This window comes from Mesitornis unicolor, unplaced genomic scaffold, assembly GCF_000695765.1.
Source record: "Mesitornis unicolor isolate BGI_N332 unplaced genomic scaffold, ASM69576v1 scaffold19065, whole genome shotgun sequence".
Taxonomy (NCBI): Eukaryota; Metazoa; Chordata; class Aves; order Mesitornithiformes; family Mesitornithidae; genus Mesitornis; species Mesitornis unicolor.
The window spans coordinates 54,634-77,742 of record NW_010187738.1 but is presented as its reverse complement, the minus strand read 5'-3'; the positions used below and the strand labels follow the sequence as shown (position 1 = coordinate 77,742).

The 23,109-nt window shown below is 41.2% G+C and overlaps 1 protein-coding gene across 1 annotated transcript in view; it reads right to left on the bottom strand.

Annotated features, from left to right (window-relative positions):
- The window catches only part of LOC104541489 (IQ and AAA domain-containing protein 1-like), a gene marked incomplete at its 5' end in the record, with an annotated part of 81,266 nt that overhangs the window by 12,666 nt on the left and 45,491 nt on the right, over positions 1 to 23,109 (bottom strand). Inside the window, 5 exon segments of the mRNA XM_010185562.1 lie at positions 736 to 822; positions 9,570 to 9,769; positions 12,688 to 12,795; positions 15,608 to 15,690; positions 18,453 to 18,508. Coding sequence (XP_010183864.1) covers positions 736 to 822; positions 9,570 to 9,769; positions 12,688 to 12,795; positions 15,608 to 15,690; positions 18,453 to 18,508 — 534 coding nt within the window.

Here is a 23,109-nt window from a genome sequence, read left to right as displayed (position 1 = left end):
TCCAAGGTGATGCTTCATCCATCTTCCAATAGACAGGCTTGTGTTCACCCCACAGCCTAAACACAGAGGACTCACCTTAAGAAAAAAGGTTTAATTTTTTCACATGGAGCTTTATAAGTAAAATATTTTGCAAGCAGCATGAATCTAATCAGGATTTCAGGTGAATTGCTCTCTGTGGTGGCCGAGTTGCTGTGCCTATTGGGCAGTGTTTTAATTTTCTTTCTAGTGCGGAAGCTGCACAAGGGAGGAAGGAATGGAAGCAATAGCAATAGAACTCCTGGGAGCCCAAAGAAATAATCTGTAAACATAACTATTTAACATAGTCTCTTTGTTTTCATAGTGGAAATTTATCCTTGTTACTTTCTCGTTCACTTTGGCTCTATCCAATTTCTCAAATTAATAGAGCTGAACAATTTAAGCTCATCTTAACTTTCAGTTTCTTACTTCGTATTTTGAAATTCTCCATTATTCTCTTCTACTTTTCAGTGCACTGAAAAATTTTTAAATAAAGCAAGTATAGGTGAGTAGGAAAGAAATGTGACCTCTTGGGGGCTCTTAAGAAGTCACAAGACTCTCTTAAAAGAAAAAAATGTTAGTGAGACAAGCTATTATCAAGCAAGCTTTGGCAGGTCTGGTCATACTGGTATGTGCTAAGCTAAGAAATACACTTGTTCCTTTGTGTCGGCTGTAATGCAACAAGAGAAAATATTTCCTCTGAAAAAAGGAACAACTCACCTCTTCTTTAGCCTTCTGAGCCCCTTTAGAAAATATTTTTTCCGTCTCTCCTATCCACACAACTGAAGGCTGCAATTCCTTTGCTACCTAAGAGAAAATGGGGGCGAGAAGGCAAAGAAGTTGATTAAAATGGTTACAATTTCATACCTGGGTGCCTATAATTATGCTTTTGAATTTATATTTTGGCAGTTAAAATTAGCCTGTTGTGTTTTTTTTTTCCCCAGAAATGTTCAGCGCTCATGGGTAGCGCTGGCTTTGCTCAGCAGCCTTGGCAAATCAAACCGTTTCTAGTTAAGAGTCTCACATTAAGAACCCAACCCGAATTGGATCATTTTGACTGCTATGCTCATGTTGCATTTCTGAAGCCAAATTCAGTTGCAGTTCTGAAAAAGAAGCCTGGACTTGGAGTTCAATGGCAAGGGACAGACCATCAGCAGCTTCAGACTGGCTGGCCTGCCCGTAGGATCCCTCCCTGGTTTTCCGAGGACAATGCAGATGTGGAGACAGAAGAGACATGGCTATTGCATTAGAAGTGAGGGTACTAATCTTTAAGCAAAATAGGCTGATATGCAGTCTTCTGGCTTACAAAATAGTGTTTAATTTGCAGTTAGCTCAATAATTAAGACAGGACTTGTTAAATTTGAAGGAGAGGTCTTTACAAAAGGGCTTTCCAGCTCCAAAGTCGGAGGCACTATACCTCTGGTTCACAGCAGGATGGCAGCAATGCTACAGGCTTTTTCACTCTCCCTATTGCTATAGAAACGCCAGTGTTTTAGACATTCTGCTGCCAAATTTTAATCACTTTCCAGTGGCTCTCAGAGCCGTGCTGGTTTGCTCAGCAGCAAAAAAGCGATGGCTCGAGGAGTCAATGGGTAACGAGACAGCATTCTTCTGTCCTGCTCCCCACCCAGATAAAACTGCTGCTTCCTGGAAGGAAGCTCACAAAATCGATAGGTTGTATACATCATAAGCTCAGTGTCTGATTGACAGCCAGTGCAGGAGGAATTAAGTCATGAACATCTTTCTTCAAAGCACCACGGTTCATTTTTATGGACACATTTCAAAAGGACCAAGCACGTGTTTGTGTCTGTACAGTAAAATTGTGTTGAAGATAGGGGAAAAGAATAGTAGATGAGGGCTGTTAAACTTGTTTTCTCTACTCTGCTGATGATGGGGTGAAGTGGAAACAATGCCATCTTCGGCATGTGACACTTTATTTGTGGTAACTTGTCAGTCCTAGAATATGTCAAGTGGTACCTCCAAGTTTAGAATGGTTTCATTGAGGAAAGCTGAGCTTTTTCCTTTGTTGGAGGGCAGGAACTCAAGTGTTTAGTATTAATAATGAGGGTTTAGAAAATAAAAGGATTGTATTGTGAAAGATAATAGAAAAACCCTGCAGAAACTCACGTGTGGATCTAGGCAATGGTGTGAATGTTTATCTGCATGTACAACTTAAGGGGTAACAACTCAGTCTAGCAGTGTATTGAGAATGCAAGCTGGAATGAAACGACAGATTAAAATTGTACAGCAGTAATATCTGTCATTTTAAGGGCAGATGCTTTTTAAATCTATATCCTATTTATCTATTTTAAGAGGTAGGTTTAGCATATTCCTAAGCCTGTGCATGCTCTGTAAAGTACACTTGAGAGGACAAGCTTATGGCTTTCATTGAAGCGAGCTGTGCAGCAACCTTAAACTCAGGGATTTTCTTGGAGTACCCTGCTAGTCAAGGGCTCAGACACCTACAGAAAATGCAAGTCAGTCTTTGTCCTGTTTTTTTCTGGGATTGAACTGTAGATCTACCTTTTTTGTTCAGCACTTGCAGGTGAATTTGTTCAGCTCCTGCATGTCAGTAAATAGGCTTGGGAACAAGTGGTTAAAGCAGGGTAGTGTGGTTGTATAGCACAGATGGGATAACTGGGATTCTTTGTAAAATTGAGACTTGGAAAGAAAAATAATAGGTTGTACTTTAAGTTGCTACAAGAAACCTATAGCTTCCTAAAGAACTGCATTTGCATTTTGTGCACCCACTATGAAATCTACTGTGATGTCTAGAAACTCTGACAGAGACCCTTATCAAACTCAGCACTGCTAATGAATGGATTATCAGCTGGGGCTTTCTGATGTTTCTGATGGTGGGTTTTACCTTCTGAAACATAAGATAACAACCTGCTCTGTGCATGCTTGGATGGAGATGATGTCAGGTGGAGATGAGGCAGTGGGAGATCGTTCCCCTTGAAGCCAGCCTTTTGGCTGAGCGAAGACTGGGCTGGTGGCATGCTGCCTACTCAAGTTTACAGACTGCACGCACGCATTCCCACCCTGATGGACTCCATAGGATCTGCTGTTACTGGGGTGTTTTCTCCCTGTTTTGCTCGTATATACAGCCCTGTTAATGTCTCAGCTGCTGACAAGGATTACTTCTCTGCTAATGTTAATGCAAAGAGGTGCTGTGTGGTTGTTTCCCTTTCTGGTATTTTTGCTTTGTGAGGTAATGCAGCTGTATGAAGCCTGGGTAGCCACGTAGCTGTTCTGCTGTCTATTCTCCATGCCTGTGTGTCTGATGCTGCAGTGTGATGTGACGGGGAATAAGGGTAGAGGAGGTTACAGAGGCTGTAAAAGCTGTTGCCAGTGGTTGAACTCTGCTTGTGTACTTCAAAGGGAACCATGTTGCCCTTTCAGTGGGGCCACTGCAGTTAGGGAGGTGCAAATTTTCCCCACTTGGCTCAGATGACTTCTGTGGTTAGCAGCCCTCTAAAATGGAGCTGTAAGTTTTTAACCAGATTATGCTTTCATTTTAACTCTTAAGGAATAATGTTCACTAATAAATGTCACACGTCGTCTTTTTTTTGCCTCTTTAATTTCCCCCCAGTTCTGTCTCTTTCTTAAAGAGATTCTTTCCTGTGCTTTCTGTTTTGAAGCAATGATCTAAATGTATAAAGAGGCCTGTGTGTTTTTTCTGCTGTTGGTAAACATTAATGTGACCAAATTCAACACACTGCGTTTGGGCCCAGCTGTTTCTTTATTTAAAGACAGATCAGACACCCAGAATCCATCGGCATCTCATTGAAATTGTTGGCAGATACATAGCAGACTGTATATCCCCTGTGAAAGTGCTTCATTTGAATTATCCACGGACAGTTTGAATCCATGGATAATTAAATGCACTGTACATAATTAATTTGTAATTGAAATTTTATTAGCTTTGCAGCATTCAACACTTTGTGGGAGCTGCCAGCAGATGGCTCTTTAACCCTTCTAATACCGCACCGGGCCAGCAGCCGCCTGCGCTAACTGCTCTCTGATGGGTTGCGGGAGCTTGATTTGCTCTTCAGGAAAATCGTTATGAGAAAAGGCTTCTCGTCCTGCTGTCTGTCAACACTTATCAAAGATCAAACAGCATTTCTGAAAGCCTGGGGTTAAACTTTTCAAACTTGAGAGATGGAGTTTAACAGTTAAATTGCTAAGCTTGAAAATGCAGAAACTTGATTCTTGCAGGGGGCACATGCAAAAGGCCCCTCCAAGCTTGAAGGCTTTGATGGATTTTTTTCTTTTCTTTTCTTTTCTTTTTCTTTTTTCCCCTAAAAACTCAAGACTATGATTTTTCTGGAAGCTCAATTTATTGCTGAAAACTGCTCAATCTTCTGTAGTTTATATTCGCAGAAATGCTCCAAAGCAGCAAGATGCTGAAATCTGTCATTAGGCCTTAAATACAGGAGCCTCACCAGGCAAATATTCTAGTGCTACAGTGATGATGCTACCGTATTCTGCTTTGCCAGACAGAAAATAACTTCTAAATACTGTCTTAAAAGAGGATGCATTTTCTTTTCTGACATTACAGTAACCTAGTGTAAAGCTGCTTTGTCACAGAAATAGCATTGTATTTTTGAGTACTGTTGATTTTTAACACTTCAAGGGTCTAGGCTTCTAGTAGACTGCACTGCACCACATTAAAATAAGTGCTCTGAGATGCCTGGAAGAAAGGCTGATTGTACTGATTCAGTATTTTGACTCTAATGGAAGAGTCTTGTGTGGCATGGAAACGCTAAATACGTAGAGACTTGTGTCAGTGTACTAGGGTAAACTGTACCTCATCCTTCAGACTGCCAGAAAAAGGACCTGTCTGAAGGGACAATACAGCAGTGGTTACAAATAAATGAACCTGATTTGCTGAAAAAAAAATATATATATAGATGGCAGACTTCAAAACTATGTTGCCTCTAAATGCTAGGATTATATAATTGAATCTTAAACTCCATTGTATTCCTTTTTGGTATAACACTTTTGCTGTCATCCCTGACTTGCTGAATAGCATAACCAAGCAGCCCAATAACAGAATCCCCTAACAGCGGTGGTATCCAAATATTTCTGCAGCTTGCTGCTCTGTAAAACTCCTTATTCAGTGAAGGCAGCTGCACAGCACACACCGAGCTGTTGATACACATACGTGCTTTCTCTGCTGGTATTTCCTCCTGGCCACCTCTTTCCCAACCTTTTAAGCCTGGTCAGTGTTGCACTTACAACATTTTCCCATGTGTGGCTTTTTGTACAATGTGCTTTCTGTGTGCTGCTGCAGCCCTGGTAAAAGACCTGAGAGGGTTTTTCTCACTCTGGTAATGATTAACCTGATGGCTGCCTTATGGTTGCTAATGGAAGGCCAATGCTTGTCACTTTTATTGCCTTGGCGCTAACCCTTATGAACTGCCTCTATTTTTTGCACCTCTATGTTGTGGAGTCGTGCCTTCTACCTTCTCTCCTCAGTCCTTTTTGGATTTGCTTTTGTTTCTACATATCCTTCACTAACCTTTGTATCTTGTATATAAGCTGTTGCACGGCAGCAGTGTTTTATGCCTTGATGGAGAAGATGGGAGAGCCAAGCCCTTGGCTGGTACAAGCTGGCAGGGAGCTCTATTGAGTTCAAGCTGGCTCAATACATGGAAAATGTGGTTTAATTGAAATATTCCAGAATGTACTGGTTCACACTTGAAGGATGAGTTTTGTTTTGGGGACTGCTGGGAAGTGCTTCTATATTAGAGACAGATCCTCTCTTTTCACTCTGAAGCAAGAGCTGACCTGGCAGGCTTTGCTGTGTCTTTACGGAGAACACAAAGTGCTCAGGCTTGGTGTTTGCAGCTTCTTTCAATAGTTTTCCTATTCAATATTAATCTTCCTTACATTTCTTTTGAATAGGCAGATTGAAATGTCAGTGTTTTCCTGTTCTGGTTTGAGAAGTCATTTCCTCTGTATGACATTTAAAGTGCCTGCTCAGAGTAACGCACAAGCCTCTCTTTTGGATCAGGGCTGGTATGTCTCTTATAAGTCTCCTCCCTGAAATAAGGGAGGGGGAAAAAAAAGAATTTGGCTCCAGCATCTGAAACAAATTAAAGTTTCATTTTTTCCAATGCTATTCACTTGTTTAGGGTGTCTCCCACGAAACAACTGCCAGCAGCCAACACTCAGTTTTGGAAAGAAAATTTCCTAATGGTCATTTTATGCTCTCCAGTTTCCTTTTATTACAAAAACTCTGTTGTTTGTAGATGTGATAGGTAATTGAAAGTGCAAGGTAACTTCACCTTTATCACAGAGCACCATTAATTCTCATTTACTAAATCTTGGTGTTTAACAATGGTTATGTGGATCATACGATAACAGAAAAAGAACTGTCGAGTTACCTGTCATTGACTTAGAACACAAACCTTCCACTTGTAGTTGTGCTTGTCTAACTCTTTATAAAGGCATTTCTGGAAAGCTGAAGTAGAAACCTTGCTTGACAACAGCTACAGTTGGTGTTTGTAAAAAAACATGACCAGAAGTGTCTGATTATAAAGATGTGGTCAATCCTTCAGTGATCGTTTGCATGCAAGGCACTTTAACAAGGTATACTATGGTGTGTCAGATAGTAGACTGAGAGCTGGGAATATTAAATACTACATGTCAGCTGCAAGATACCATTTGTTCTCATGACTTGTAAGACTGCAATGTACATATAGTATACAATAATCCAAATATGTTTACACCAAACTTTTTTTGCCATGGTGAAAAATAAACTTTTTTGAGGGGCAAATATCAGCGCTTTACTTCCTCTAGTCAAGGAAATTGTTTTCAATTCGTGTTGCCTTTGTGTTTGCTCCAGCTTGGGTAACAGTAGATTCCTGCAAATCAGGATATAAAAGATTCCTTGTACTTCAATTCCTTGTGAAACTTTTTTCCCTAACATACAAAAATTTCCATTGCTGCAGCATGTGTCCATTGCCTCTTGTCCTGTTGCTGTGCACCTCTGGGAAGAGTTTAGCTCTGTTCTCTGTATCCCATGAAGGCCATGAAAACAGCAGCTAGATTCCCTCTCGCTCCAGCCTTAGGCTGAAACAACTGGGTTTGTTCAGCCTATCTCATGCACTCTGGCTCCCTTATCTTCATGACTCTCCACTGGACCTGCTTGCCTGTCAATGTCTGTCTTGTAACAGGGTAGCCCAATACTGGACATAGTGTCCAGTTGTGGTCTCAAGTGCCAAATAGCAGGGAATAATTAATTGCTTTAGGAGGCTGGCTATACTCTTGCTGACAAAGGTCAATATGTGGCTGACTTTTTTGCTCCGCAGACACACTGTTAGCTCGTGTTCAATTTGCTATCCTTAAGAACTCCCAGTCCTTTCCTGCAAAGCTGATGTCCAGCTGATGGGGTACAGCCTGGGCCAGTTTGTGCTTTGCATTGAGTCACCCCATGCTAGGTGCAGGATTATGATATTGGATGGGAGTACTGGGTGTTGTAAAGAGGCAGCAACTGATGGCAGGATAAATAGAGTGGTTGGATGTGGCATGAACTCAAGTGTTCCCAGAGATGGGAAAAAGGGCATTTGGCATGGTCAAGACCAAAGATTAGAGGGATTGTAACTGCAGAGGTGAGAGCCTGTGTGGATGGTGATTTGCTTTCAGCCTGGCTCTGAGAACCTACAGAACTGAGTCAAAATCATCAGCAGATTGGACAAATCAATGACTTGTCCACAGGGACAGATAGTGGCAGGGAGAGAGGTGAAGCAACTGAAGGAACTGGGAATGGATATTGAACATAGTTGATCTGAATGATGCTCAGACAGGCTAGTGCTCTGTCAATATGAGTTTGCAGAGAAATGAGCAAGCAGATAAAGTATGCCTTGGAAAGAGAGACACTGAGCTGTTTGCTCTGTTATTAGAGGAGCAGAGTTTGAAGCAATACTGCTGTTGCAGTTGGAACAAGTCACCATTTGATAAGCAAGTGTTTGCACAGCCCTTTTTCCAGGTGGTTGACTGCAAGCAACTTCCACCCTGGTAACTCATGGAGGTTCACCAAAGTGTCATTGCTTCTTTTGTAAGAGCTACAGTAGAGAAGTAAGCTTGGACCGATCCCCATAATTTTGAGGGAGGTGTTGGATGATGCTTCCATTTGTTTTTAAGTAATGTGGAAAAATGTAAAGGTTTTTATATACCTATATCTACACTTAAGTATATATACACATATTATATATGTACATACATATCTGATATGTATAGATTTTATGTATGTTCCAGTTATTGTATATATTATATCTATATAGTGTGTATAAAAAAACCTTTAATATCTTCAGCTAGAACCTTCTATAGGAGTAAAAAAGCTGCTCTTCTTTCTCCTGTCTTTAAAGGCTTGTAGATGAGGGAAAGGCTGTGTGTGCTGTGCCTGCAGCCAGACATGTGCTTTGCTATTGATGAGGGCAGAGAAAGTGTAGAAGGGTGAAATGTGCAGAGTGGAAAGAGGAGAAGGAGTATTAGCTCAGTCTAATGGCACTAGCTCATGTCAGGGAGTGCTAGACCCAGTGTTAGCATTACACATCAAAGGTGCACGATCACAGCACTGTCGCTTTTCCTTAGGCACTGCTCTGACCAGCAAGAAATGGGGTCCTTGGGGATTGCTTTGCTTTTAACTGTGAAACCTGTCTCTATCTGGGGATGGAGGCACCTGTCACAAAACCTGCTAAAATACTGGATTTAATAAAATACATCTGATAAATCCCAGGGAAAGGCAATGTGAATTCAGCATTTCAGTAGGCATCTGGCACTGGAAAAACAGTGTATTTGGCTTTTTCTAGTGTATGTGCTGTGTTTTTTCTTTCTAAGAGTGTTTCGTCTGGAAATGCTTACCAGCTTCCTTCCTTAGCAGAAACACTGAAGACTTAAAATGTGGAAGAAATCCTGCCAGGATAGTGTATTTTTTTTTTTTCTAAAGAGGATTTGGGATATGTTCTTCACAGTTCATATGCCTTCTTGCATTTCCAGACTTCTCATATATTTCTGTTAATGTAATCCTGAACTAGGATTCCCTCTTTGGAAAAGCTTGCTGATAGGTAAACAGAGAGCAGTATAAGGGAGAGCTGGTTTACAGCAAGTCTCAGAGAGGAAATTTTTGACCACCCCCAGTCTAGTATTTGATTAAATGCTGCATGGCAAGCATTCCTGACTGATACGCATATAAACAGAGAACAGAATTTTCTTCATCTATGATGCTTTTCATATTCAAGGTAACACAAATCTTGCACAAATGTTAATGTGAAAAATATGGCTACTGTGAGTGATTTCTTGAAGGGCATTAAACCCTCTACAGCGGTGCACACACTGGCTGCCAGCAAGTGGTTTTGAAATCCTGATAGCAGGGAGGGAATTTTGAGTTGGGTTGGCAGTCCTTTGGACCTTGGGTAGCTTTGCCCTCGTATGACTGATATGTATGTTCCTCAGTATGGAGGAGCTACAATTCAATTCCCTGTTTGTTTCACAAAAGATGTGATGAGCTGAAGCAACTTTGTAGAGAAGTATGCAGAACATAGTACCTTGAGAACCATATGAAGCATCATTTGTAGACTATTCCCGTCTGGATATTTCTCAGCAATGTTGGAAACAGGTAAGTTGAAGAGGTTGGCTCCTGTTTCTGTGCAGATGGCATGGACCAACATTTTCTTTCCAACACCAGCAGGCCCAGCTAGTAACAAGGCTTTCACCAAAGGAGCCTTCTCATGGACGGTTTGGGAACCTGTAAAAAGTCATATGGCACTATTATCCCTTTCATTTAAGTCTGCCAGAAATGTAATGATTCTTCCTTTTTTTCTTCACTACAAATAATTTATAATGTGAATTTATTGTTTCCTTAATATGACACAAGTGCTCTGGAGTTCAAATTTGTATAACCGGAGCTGTGGCCATAATACATTTCAGTTAACATCCCTGTTTGTAGCAAAACTCAGCAACCCTTATTTGTACCTTCTGATGGGCAAACTTCAGCTCTAAATCTATGTGAGCTAAAAGAACAGTAATTCATCAGTAAATCTGAGGACAACCAGAGGAGCACTGAAATGAGACTGCTGCTGGTGGCTGTGTGTACAGACAAGTCTGGTGCTCTGTGCAGGGACACCTGCCTTCAGTTACACAGCAGTTCTTAACTACCTCCCTCATCTGTCAGGTAGAGTTAGAGATGTATCTGTGGCTTTAAGCTTTGCATTTGTTATCAGACAGCCTTTTGCAATCAGACAGGGTATAGATTCATGTTACACATAGGACTAGCAGCATTCCTTCTTGCTGTCTGAAACGACACTTTCCAGCTTTCCTCTCTTTAAGGGAAACAAACTAATGGGGACTACCTGTTGGACTGCTTTTGTCAGTGATTTTGAAACCAGATGTTACCATGAGTTTTATTTTCCTCACTTTTAACTTCTGCTTGCACCTCCCTTTTTTGCTGACATCCCCTCTAAGCATGCCTGCCGAGTGTGTGTTAGCTCATCTCCAGAGGAGCCAATGTTATTTCCCAGTCTGGAGCATGGCAGCTGCATGTGGCAGAGCTGTTACAATATATCTGCTAGGAGAAGGTGCATCCTTTTCTAGAAAATCTGTGTGGGCATCACTTCTTCTGAAGGTCTTTGAGATTGGTGTCTATCAGGCTATGAGACTCTGGGAAGGGATGGTGATGGTGGGGGGAAACTAACCCCAAAAGTGATGGGCTGTGGAGGGAGCCTATGGCTTAGCCTGGAAAAGTTCTCTGGGTTAAGGGGGACAGCTAGGTAAGAATGGTATTTAAAAACAAATCCAATCAGGCTCCCTATCTGTGTCCTAATGGTTTCGCATCCCAAATAAATGACAGTGGGCTGAGTGCTAAGATGAATGCCATTATTTCAGCACTATGCAGGATATAGTGAAGTTGTCAGCCACCCAGGCTTTATTAATACTTGGTCGTTCCATACCAATCTATTACTATTACATGTAGATTTATTATGAGGGGAGCAGCAGACTCCTCTGTGGTTAAAAATGAAGTATATCTTCTACTATTATTTCTCTTTTCAGCTGTTTATAATTTTCTGAATGCCATTTAAGCTAGAGGTTTACTTGCCATCAGGTGACTATTTTGAGAAAAACTTTCACTTCTACACATATGCAATTATCTAATGATTAACTAGTTCTGAGGCCAATTAAGTAAAATGTCATCTGTAATATATCACCCAAAAGGTAAAACCATTTCTGCGCCTTTTTTGTCTCATGCAGGTTTTTTTTTTTAATAATCAAAGGCATTTTTCAACTGCTATTGCAAATACAATCTGTTTGTTTAACTAGTCCAGGGTCTCTTCTCCCTAGATTTTTAGCCAATTATATAAGTGGCAGAAAATTTATGGGTTCTCTTTCCTCTTGCCTTGGGGGGGTGCTTTGGGGCTTGATTTCACTAGATCAGATGGTGTTAAACCATAACCTTGGAGTAGTTATCTGATATGTGAAATACCACATTGCAGTCTCTGCAGAGAGGGATAACTTCTGAGTGCTCTCCCAGCTGACTGTGGTCAAACTTGCAGCTAACCCCTGAGGGTTTACCCAAAACCAGCTGAGAATTTTTTTACATGGGAAAAGCTCCACCTAGGTTGAAGTCGGGGATGCTGCTTGCATCCTGTTTGTTAACTTGATTCTTCAATTTGAGCTGTAGGGCAGAAAGAGCACTCTTCTCTGCCTGAAACCCAGATGAAGCAGACTTGTGTGCTATTGCACCAAGCTTTCTACAACAAATCAAGCCTGCTTTGGGGACAGAGGGAGCCAAGAAATGCCGGAGGAGGGTCACTAAGCATGTACATACAGCCTGAGCGCTGGTCTTTCTGGAATGCATGCAAAGGGGAGGGAAAAGCAGAAGCTCTGTGTCAACTCTTCGCTATTTGCCAGAATGGGAGGCAGGGAGACGTCAGCTATTTTGCCCTATAAAGGGGATCAGCAGACAATGACACAGCCTGGGGAAGGATATGCCTAAGTAAAATCTCCCTGAAATTTTTCCAATCAGGAACGGAAAGCGATGCGAGTGAAGTATGAGTAGAGGCCATTGAGACAGCCACTTCTTGCAATCAGTAGAGTTTGGCTTAATACTATTCCCAAGTAAAATATGGGATATATTTTACATTAAAAGCAAGCAACCTGACCCAGCAAAGCCTTGTTAGGTATTGGCTAAGTCTGGCATTAAAACTGCAAAGGCATTTAAAAGTGTTCTCTCTGATGTACAAAATGTATTCAGACTCATTCTTTAAATGATTGCGTTGTTTAGTACTGAGTAACATTAGCCAGCTTGTAAAAGGTAAATTGCAACCTTAGCCCTTCCCTTAACTTGATTAATTTTGATCACTGGAGCTTGTTTTAGCTATTATCTTTCCCAAGTGATTTCCTTTTATGTGCTGCCATTCACAAACTGTTAACATGCAAACAGACATGGTATGGAAAAGCAATACCTGACAATAGCATGTGCGAGCTCCTTTATGCACTATTAAAATGATATGGTCTTCACTCAGAAGGCTTAATTGAAAAACAATTATACTGCAAAATGCTTTAGATTACGATTAATCAAGCCCTGTCAAAGCCAGTAAAAATGCATGTTACTGACAGGAAGCAAAGCCATTGTATTCTGCCCTCTAGTAATTTTTGCTGTGCTCTTACCTAATGGCAATATTCCATACAGCGCTATTAGCTGTCTGACATCCGCGAGAGAGGGCATTGGTTCTCTATCTACCTGCTCAAGTGCACTCCCCAGATAGCTGTACTCGCCTGTAGGGAGGAAGCATGGGCTTAATAAATGTGACACTGCATTGTTATAAAATGCATAACTCGAGTAATGAAAAACTACCATAGCATACCAATATAACATGCTCTCAGCAAACCCAGTACTGTCAAGGGACAGAGACTCAAACAGGGCAATATTGTTGTGGAATGTGGCCCTGAGAAATTTGAAAGGTGAACTGCAAAGGAAAATGAAGTTAAACACACCACGGACTTTCCCTTCCAGGCTGTGGAAGGTGTTCAGCAGAGCAGTCGCTCTTGAGTAACCTTTTAAAGAAACTTTGCGAAGAAGAATCATTAATAACACTATAAATCATGCTACTGGCAAAGGATTTCTAGATTTGGGATTTTGTAGGACTGGGATCGCAGTGAACCACGCTCTATCAAAAGCATTTCAAAAAAGAGGAAAAGATATTTTAACAAGCTTTTCCCCTGGCTGCATCACATCTCAGCTTCTCACTGTGTGCTCATTTAAAAGTGCCACCTAATTTGGTGGGGCTCTTTGCTTTGCAGTTCACCTTTTTTGTTAAAAAAAACCCCACAACCCTCTACAAAAACAACTCAAGAAAACAAAAAATCTCCTACATGAACTGAAATGATCTAATCTTGCCTCAGCTCTCGTTACAGAGCCATAATCACATTGCTTGCCTTGTCGAAGTCCATATACAGAACATGTTAGAGAACAAAGATCCAGAAGGATGGGCTACAAGCAGGAATACTAGTTGTGACGATGTAGTCAGTTACAATTTTTTAGCATAAATTACATATCATTATGGTGAATATTATTATTGAAAAATAACATTGTTATGCTTTATTGCAGATAAAAAGGGAGAGCACTAGAGGTCTCTGGAGCAGAGGTAAATTAGCAAGGGTTAAGAGAGAACGTGGAGTTGTAATTTGGGGGCAAGAAGGCAGGCAAGCCCTGGTGCAACTGCCCCCTCCCCTCTGAAGAATAAAATTCATTTCAGGTTTTATCTTTTATTTAAGGAGAAATCAAAGGAACTGGATAGAAATTAATCTTCACAGATTTAATTAGAAGGCATCAAAGGGTTTAATTGCAACTGAACATAAATCACAGTGGATATTCTCTGACTAATTTAGATAAGGTCACCAAGAAAATTAGTTCAGTGATGTCAGTTTGTCATAGAGGGGGGACATTTTGGTGCCTTTACTTGCTGCGTAGTGCAATTCCACTCTTTGTCCTTTTCCCAGGAACTGGGAGTGAGTGACCTTCCTGAGACTTCAGCCCTGTAAGAGCTGAGCAGATGAAGACTTATTTTTCTGCAGGTTTTGACTGTGTCCTTGGAACATTAAAGGGGGAGGTTTTTTTGGCATTTTAAAAAAAGTTCGGTCTAAATCCTAGGCCAATTTTAAATGCCTTTTGTATCTTGTTCTGACAGCTCAAGAAGCATGACTGAGTTTTGAGTGGGGAAGAGCTGGCTTTGACAGCCTGGGTGACCTCCTTGCTGCCTGGTCTGCATGGGCCAGCATCTGGCATGGGGGTAGGCAGCCAGGTGAATATTCCTATACTTTACACTTCTGCGCCCAGTATCTTCTGCTTCTGGGAAGTGAATGTTGCTAGTGTCACTTGGAGCAGCATTTGTGTTGCTTTACACTGCAAAGGAGCCAAGGCTTCAAACCTCAGGGTTAAGGAAAGATGGCCCAAAGCCATCTCAGCCTGTTTCCAAGTTTAATGTTACAAGCTGTTAATTATTATCCACTGGCTAAGATGTGCTTTCAAAACATCTGTGGTAAGGAATGTCTGTTGGACAGAAGTGACCTTGATGTTACTGGTTGAGTGAATGGAGGAACAATGAAAGTTTTCCATTTCTTTACTTCATGATCTTTACTGAGCAGAAAATAGATGGAATTCTTGTTGATTCAGCCTTCAACAGAGGGGGCAAAGGGTCTGAAGGCAATAATTGGTGCTTCTAAGAGTTTATATGAACACAGCATTTAGAGGTGATGTATGAGAATTCCGCTTTTCTGGCTTGGATACATACTGAACTAACAGCCAGTGCCTTGTGGTTTTCTGGATGCCTGCGCGTTCAAATAATGGTTGCCTCTGAAACAACTGAATTTAGGGGTTTTTTTTGCTACTAAGGTTGCTGTGACTTTACGTCACCAAATGCTTTTGGAGATGGTGTCAGACCCCTGTGTAGCCTGCAAGTGTGGTGTGTTTTGGGTTGGTTTTTTTTTTTCCCTTTCTCTGTGTAGACCATGGGCAAGTGTGTCTGACTGCAGCTGCAGGTAACAGAAACTGGGCAAGAGGACCATGAAATGCAGAACTGGGCAGAGACACATCTTACTCAGATCAAGGGCCAGATATGCCTCAAAGCGCTGCTCAAAGTTCAGGGGCAGTCAGGGTGGTGTCAGTAAGGGGGTGGGTCTTTGCTGAATGCACAGATGCTGAAGATGTGATTTTTGCTGTTCTTTAGGAAATACGCTGAACAGATTATGACTGCCAGTCTGTTATATTTGCAGTGTCTTGCTAATGCCTGGCCAGTGTTCCTTAAAGGATGCCCTGCTTTGTGATATCCAAAAACACTCAAGGCTTCCAGGTTGCTTGGAGCCAGGCCAGCTCTACAAACAGGTCCTGGTTTCTGCAGCAGAAGTGAAAGATACTAAGTGCCCTACAGAAACAGACTTAATTTGCATACATGGCTTTAAAGTTTAAAAGTTCTGAAAGTGTAATTACTCTTGAACTCACTCTTGACTGGAAATAGGGGTCACTGAACATTGAATGGCTGGAAGTTTGGTTAGACTAAACACTATTTTAGCTGTAAAATGTATACTTTACCAACATAATCGGAGAGATTCACGGTCTCAGCTTTTATTAGTAATCCTTTCTCCACTAGTTCTTTGTACAGAGAATCGATGGTCCTGTGGACAAGAGACATCACTCAGAATTCTAAGGCATTGTAAGTAAAGGCTTAGTCCTTCAATAACTGAACTAGCTTCAAAGTTATTTATGCTTCGTCAGCTTTATAAATGTATTTTGTAGCTCAGAGGTAAAGGTGATTAGCTCCATCAATATGAAATCAATAAGTACCATCTTCTGTGTGATGGCAAGGAATCTCTTTTACTACCTCACACGCCACGTGGCTCCCTCTCACACAGATTCTGTTACCCGTTTCCAGGTGATGCAAGATCAGTTATGACTTGTGTAATAGACTCATTCATTAATATCAATTACTGGGAAATTATTTTTAAATTATATAATAATAGCAATCCTAATGCTACGATACCTATTCACTTAGCTCTCCAATTAGCAGTAATTCATTAATTCTTCCCGGAATTTAGTCTGTTTGCAATAGACAGCCTCATCTTGTCAGGAACATACTGGGAATGACTCCATCAGATCAATCAGTGGTCCATCCACTGCAGTGTTAGTGTGATGCTGGCCAAAGAAGGACTAGGGGGGAAAATATACTTTATGCCATAACTTTTCCAGTGGAACCATTTCTTCCTATCTCAGTTGGTGTCTGGAAATAGCTTCCAGTAATTGAGGATTTAATACACTTACATTTGTCTCCAGTTTTCTATTGGTGTGGATGTCCTCCTTAGTCTCTTTTAGAGTCCTATCTAAATATTAATTCCAATGACATTTTTGGCACTGGGCTCTACAGATTCACACTGATTCAAGAATTATATAAAATGAGTAAGCCTGTTGGAAATTCTTACATTGTTAGTATAAACAACATTGATTTGAACCTTTCTAGGTCTTTCGCTGTTTGTGCACTTTTTACATCCTTCCCCTAAGCTTTTTTTGTCTTTGTTGCATATCTTAACCGGGACATTCTGGTATTGCTACAATTACAGTATTTAATAGTAACTCTCACCTGGCTAATAAAGCCATATATATAATTTTAAGTCTGCAGCCTTCTTCCATTTCAGCTGGGAAGTTTTATGTTTATGCAGTGTTAGTGGCACAATTAATATAGGAGTAGTAATAAGGAAATACAAAATCTAATGCACCTTCAGCAACGTTGATTTTGCCACTCTGACTCTTGCTTTCATTCTCAGTGATATTATGTTGGAGTATGCATCATAAAACAAGGAGTAGGTAGAATGGGACTAACCTGACAGTTCTGTTGGGAGCATGACTTCTACTTCTCCTGTCTTACTATTTTTACTGTGCAAGCTTAATGATGCATACCCTGAGTCTCCTTGAAGTAAGTGTGATGTGATCAGTCTCTGACTAAAGCCCCCTGTGGCCCCTCTACCATGTCAAAAATGAGATGAACCTGAGCTTTTCTTGGTTATTTCTGAAATACTTCCTCCTTCCCTCCTCAGCAGGGAAGAGCAAAGTATCAGAGCCAAAATACCACATAAACTCTGATTAAAAGCCAGCTACTAAAAACCTTGTGTTATTAAATGGCTGCATATTGTATTAAGTTTGTTTGTAAGAAGCAGATATGTGCAAGAGTAATTTTAAAAGCACAGAATACTTGTTAGACTTTGGCAATGTTCTTGTAATAGGTGTTTATGCTCTGTTATACTCCATAACATGTTTATTTGAAGTATCTGCCTGGAGAGGTTTTTTCATATTAAAGCAGGTAAAGAGATAACTGACTGTGTAGTGCTAGCACTCAAATGATTTAGTCCAGGTCTTGCTGTGCATGTCCTGTACAAATGGATTTGCAGGGTGAATCCCATGTGCTTCCTCCTGCAATGATTGAATGTGTTTGTCTTCACGCTGCTCTCCAGCCCCAGGAGCTGGGTCTGCTCCTGTCCTGCACTGCTGCTGGGTCAGCAGGTCCCAGCGGTGATATCTCTGTGTAGGTGTCTGCGTTATGTATACAGGTGAAAAATGGCTGGATTATCAGTGACTACATCATGAAAATGTAATGTCAAAATAAGAAATCCTCTCAAATCCTCCAAATAAAATAAGGGTGCTTAAAAGAGCAAAGATACATGAGAAATTGCCAGGTCTGCCAGAACTCTTATTGATAAATAAGACTGATTTATATGACATGTCCATTATGCCTCAGACAAGAAGGGTAATTTATAGAGTACAGGGCCTGTCTGCAGCCTCCATTATCAGACTTCAGCTGGTATGGAAAATCTGACAGTCAACAGAACTGCCAGGTGCTCCTGCACCTGCAGAGAGGATGGGAAAGAGGCAAATGGGGACAATATTCTAATATGGTACATGTGCTTAGCTTTGCATACTGGAATTAACCTGGCTGAGTTAATGGAGACTGACCCTAGTGGTGTGTTGTGGCAGAATGGGGATCTTAATGTGTATGTGTTGTCAATGGGGGAAAAACAAAAAGGTCTGTGCTGTGTACCATTAAAGCAATGTTTTGTTGCCCTGTTATTTGTGGTGCTGCAAAGCCAATGGTTGGGTAGAGGTGGTGGGAAGGTTGTGGTGTTTGCTGGGAATGCAAAAAAGGTTTTAGCTAAAGTATGTGCTTCAAGTTTGTGAAAGATTTCTTTTTTTCATGATCTAGACTTTTAATGGATGTTTATAGCTGTTAATAGAGAGGTTTTATTTATTGTAGGGCTTCTGATGCTGGCAAGTATAGCAGCGTTGGGATGCTTCTTGTGTAATTAAATACTAAGAGGGTTCACTGCATATCTAATGTACAGAGGATGCAGCCTCTCAATGTCTGAATCTCAAGTAAACAGAGACTCCTTACCTGTCAGGAGTTAGATCTTCCTCCAATTGGTTTCTCTTTTTCTTTGTGGTCGTTGTCTTTTTCTGAGAACCATAAGAATAGGCTGAAATTAGTGACCTTAGTACAGTTACATATGTTTTAATGTACTGGAGCAAAGCGAGGGCCGGAACAGCAAATGTTTCAGTGTCTGAATGTGGCTCTCACTACTGAAGAACCCAAAGGGAAAAATACTATCCCTGAACGCCCTGAGGGAAGAAAGTCACGTCCTCATTTATGAAGGCGCACGAGATGTTCCCATTTATAAGTACCTCACCAAGGCACAGGAGAGATGAAGCACCCTGGGTTGAGGAGCTGTGTCCAACTCATGAATCTCATGCAGATCCTGTGGCAGATGTTCTTGAACTGGACTCTGCATAAAGTAACCTGGTGACTGTTGCTTCCTTCTAGAAAAGAACTGCTCAGGGAGGCTGTTGAACTGACCTGCAGCTGCCACCTCCACAGTGAGTGCCTAGAGCACTGTACTCCAAAGTGATTCTCCTGCCCCTTCTAGTGGAGGCTGTGTACGAAAGAACCCCGGGGTCATTTGCTTTGGGAGAAAACTTTTCTCCTTCCTTTTTGGAGAACAACTCTGTGGTTGAGTGGGTATGACCCTTACCCAGGAGAGAAACAGGAAGGAAAAGGGTGTGGGATCCAAGTAGCTGCTCCAGATACTGTTCATGCTTTTTTTAGATTGAGGTAAAAGATATAAGCAGCTTCCCCTGAGGGTCATGCAGGGTGCTTAGAGCTGGACTAGGACCTGAAACCAACCCTCCTGAGTCTCTGGCCAGTCTCCTAACCATTAGACAACCTTCTGCCTTCTCTTTCCTAATGCCTCAGGGAAGAAGCTTAAAGAAGTCAGAAAAACTTGACCTGCTCTTCTCTTGATATTTTCACTATGCTTACACTATGGGAAGATTTTTGTCTTTTGTGACTAGTTTCTTTACATACTAGAAAAAAATCCATGGAAAAACATAAATAAGAAAGATGTGAATCAGTAATATTAGGCCCCTCCATTAATTACAGCTCACAAGCCATAAATACGGTTAGGGAGAATTAGTAGAGGAGAGGGCATCAGTAATCCAATGCTAGTGCCTACCGCTGGTGTCCACACTGAAGTTCTGCAAAGTACTTAAGAATTACTTCAGTGGAACTATTTACAGAAAAACATTTGCGCACCATGGGACTTCTTCAATGACTTAAGTTTAAGCATGTGCTTAAATGCTTAGTTGATCAAGACAGCTTATTCTTTCCAAAAGTTTGTTTGCTTTCTTGGGAATACAGTTGTTTATTTTTTTAATACCTCTGCACAGCTCTCAGGCTATGTTGTTGATTTAAAAAATCCTACCCAATTATCTGGAAAATGCTGTGGTGGGTGTTTTTTGTTGGGTTTTTCTCCCCCCTCTCTAGACTGGATCAGCAGTGTTCAAAAATATATCAGCTGCAAGTTTTCAGGGACAGTCACAATATAAATAACTTATGGTTCAATCACCTGTTACTGTTTACAATGCAACGAAGATAATCTAGATGAAAATGTAAAATAAACCCAGAACTATGTAGATAAGCTAACTGGGAAAAGGTGTTGTTTTCAAGTTCTGGATTGGAATAATGCAAACAACTCTGTATCTGCAGAACTGCACCTCAGATTTCTTTGCATAAATAAGCTTGGCAGCAAATACTCATTAGAATGTGACAGTGGGGTTTTGTTTTAAAGAAAAGGAATGGGAAGAACAAAGCTTATGCCATGCTGTTTTAACAACTGAGGTAATACTGAGACTGTCAGCGGTTTATTTCTGGTGTTCCTCCAGCTTTGTCTCTTTAACTTTTCTTCCAACAAGCCAGAAATTACATATCATGGGGTCTGACTGGGAAGAAAAGCTCATTTCTACCTATGGAAAGACACTAAGCATATGTTGAATTTATTGGCCGACTGGTATTGTCCTCAAGGCAGCTTCACCAATAAAGTAACTCAAAAGCAAAACAAAAATGAACTGTGCAGGGGAAAAAATGTGTTTTCCTAATTAACATCAGCATTTATGGGAAATCTGGCAAACACTGAGATGCAGTAAGGGGAAATATGAATTGTAGACAATGGCTTTCCTCCAAAATGTCTTATTGGGAACTGCTTTTATTTAGAAAATGATAATGTTTAATGAATGTGAACATGCTCATCATTTATAATGGAAATCTCCTTGTTTCCATCTCTGAAATATCAGTCTAGCTTCTGTGTAGCCATCCATTTACTCGGCTATTTTCTGCTTTCATAAGTCACATGTAGTGAACTGCATTAGCTATTAGCTGGCAGATGACAGAAAACTGTCTTCTGTGCTCAGTGTGGTATCTTGTCTTGCTGTGTGGGCTCATGAAAATGTTTTGAGTAGCTCAGAGGTTGCTATGAACAAACATGGACTTGATTTCAGACCAGATTCCAGAGCAGAGTCTCTCTGGCACCAGGAGGGAGAGGGTAGCCAAAATGTCTCATTGAAGGAACTGTTCCATGTTGAAAGTGCAGGGTCTTTGTCACCCTTTGGCTGTGATCATACAAGTCCTGCTGCCATTAGCTAACCACAGCTACTGTCACCAAGAATGTGGAAAAGTAACAAGAGGAAAGTACTCTTGTGGTTTAAGGGAAATGACAGTGTATGAGCAGCAGTGGATGCCTTGGATCACGTGTGATGCTTGGATGGGAGACTAAACAAGAGCAGATTTGCACTGTGTGCGCATCTGCTCTGAATTGAGATGTCTTTTCTGGCAATGTCAAGATACAGCTTCTGATACCTGTACTAAAAAAGTCCCTAGACAAAGATGTTCGTGCTGATTATTAAGTTCTTGCTAAATGAGCGGCTCTGATCTGTAATCCCTGTTGGGTTTAGCTATAGCACCCAAAGAGTTTGCAGCCCCCACAGCTGGTTGAGAGCTCTGGGTGCTAATCTCCAACTACAGAAAATCCACAGAGATTGTGAATCACTGTTCTCAAACCCAGCCTTTCCCCAATTCTGACCCAGCCTGTCTTCTGGCCTTATTAACTATGGCTTTGCTCTTATCAAATCTTTAGACTCATGTCAATATTCTTGTCATAACCATTGCTATAGTTGACCTCTTGTGGTGATCTTTGCTTCTGCCTGGCTGCATCAAAAAGGCATATTCAAAGCTGCATTGAGATGCTAGCAAGTCCTATTTCAGAAACAATTTTCACACACTTAGGTTCTCATGTCCCTTCTTTCTGGTTTGTGGGTGGTTTTTTTTGTGTTTTTTTTTTTTTTTTCCTGAATTCTGGCCATGCCTTTGTGTATGTGTGGGTGTGTTCACTTTCAATGGGTTGCTTTACCTGCAGTTGGATGAGAAACTAATCCTTAAGGGAGCAGAACAGGAAAGCAACACAATGAGCTTGATAAAACGCACTCTGATAAGCACTCAAATGTGACTTCCAGACCAGTATCTGCAGAGAGCTGATCTGTCAGTTCTTATGTTGGGTGGAAAGCCTGTTTAAAGCAGCTAGATCTGTGATGGTTTCCTTGACTGGAGATTTCCAAGAGAAACTCTCTGGGCTGCTAAGCCCTCTGGGTGCCATGGTTAGTTGCATGACACCCATCTAGAAGAAGTACTTGTAAAGATGGTGGGTTGTTGAACCAACCCAGATCAGAAGCTTGGACTGTCAGCAGAACGAGATGGACTGAGAAGAACAACATTTCACTAAAAGTTTGTGCTGGCACAAGGATGTCTCCAACTTTTTAGAAATCAAATACTTGGGAAAGTTCCTCTTTCATGTCAGATGTTTTATAAGAGGCTCCTTTAGGCTGGGTGGGGACTTAAGACCTTCTGACATCTCTTTGCCAGCTTTCTTAGACATCAGTGCCATATCCCTCACTAGAAGGCACCTTCCCTTCAAATCTTTCATCAGTCTGCCTTTACATGGGTGCTTAAAATCCTAGCTTGCTGCTCCATGGCTGGCTGGGCAGATGACAAGCTGCCACTGTGCACAGGGGAAAAAAATGCAATTCTCAGCAGAGCTGAACTGCAATCTTTTATTTCTGTTGTATCCTCATCCCCTCTTCTTTGACAGTCATCAGATCGAGAGCTATCTGGAGCAATTGTAGCCTAGCACTGTGTGTCTCTGAACAAGGACACTTGCGCTTTATACGCCATCATGCTGGACTGTAAGGACAAACAGTGGGACAGTCTGTGGGAAGAGATGCTTCCAGTACAGATACAGGCATATGAGATCTGTGCATCAAATGATAGCAGTGTGGCTTGTTGCATGTTAGGTGTAATCTAATTAGTCTAGATATTTCCAGACCAGCCTAATGGACTGGAGACCCATTTGTAATGAGAAAAGCAATTTGTCCTTCCACCCAAAATGATTCTTCCCCAAAGGTGGGAAATGGGCTTTTTATCTCAGGGGCAGTAAGTGCAATTCTTGATAGGGTTAAGTGTAAGTTTTTAGTATTAAGTAGTATGTGAAGGTATGGGAGCAAGTGATAAAGTTCAGCCTAGAAAGCATGGTGCATACAAATAAAGGAGTGGCCTTACACATATGCCTGGAGCTGTTAAATTTTGTTTATCTAAGACCTGAGCCATCTGAAACACAACTGGGAAGGAGCAATTGGGCTTTCTTATGCTTTCCTTTTGAATTCCAAAATGT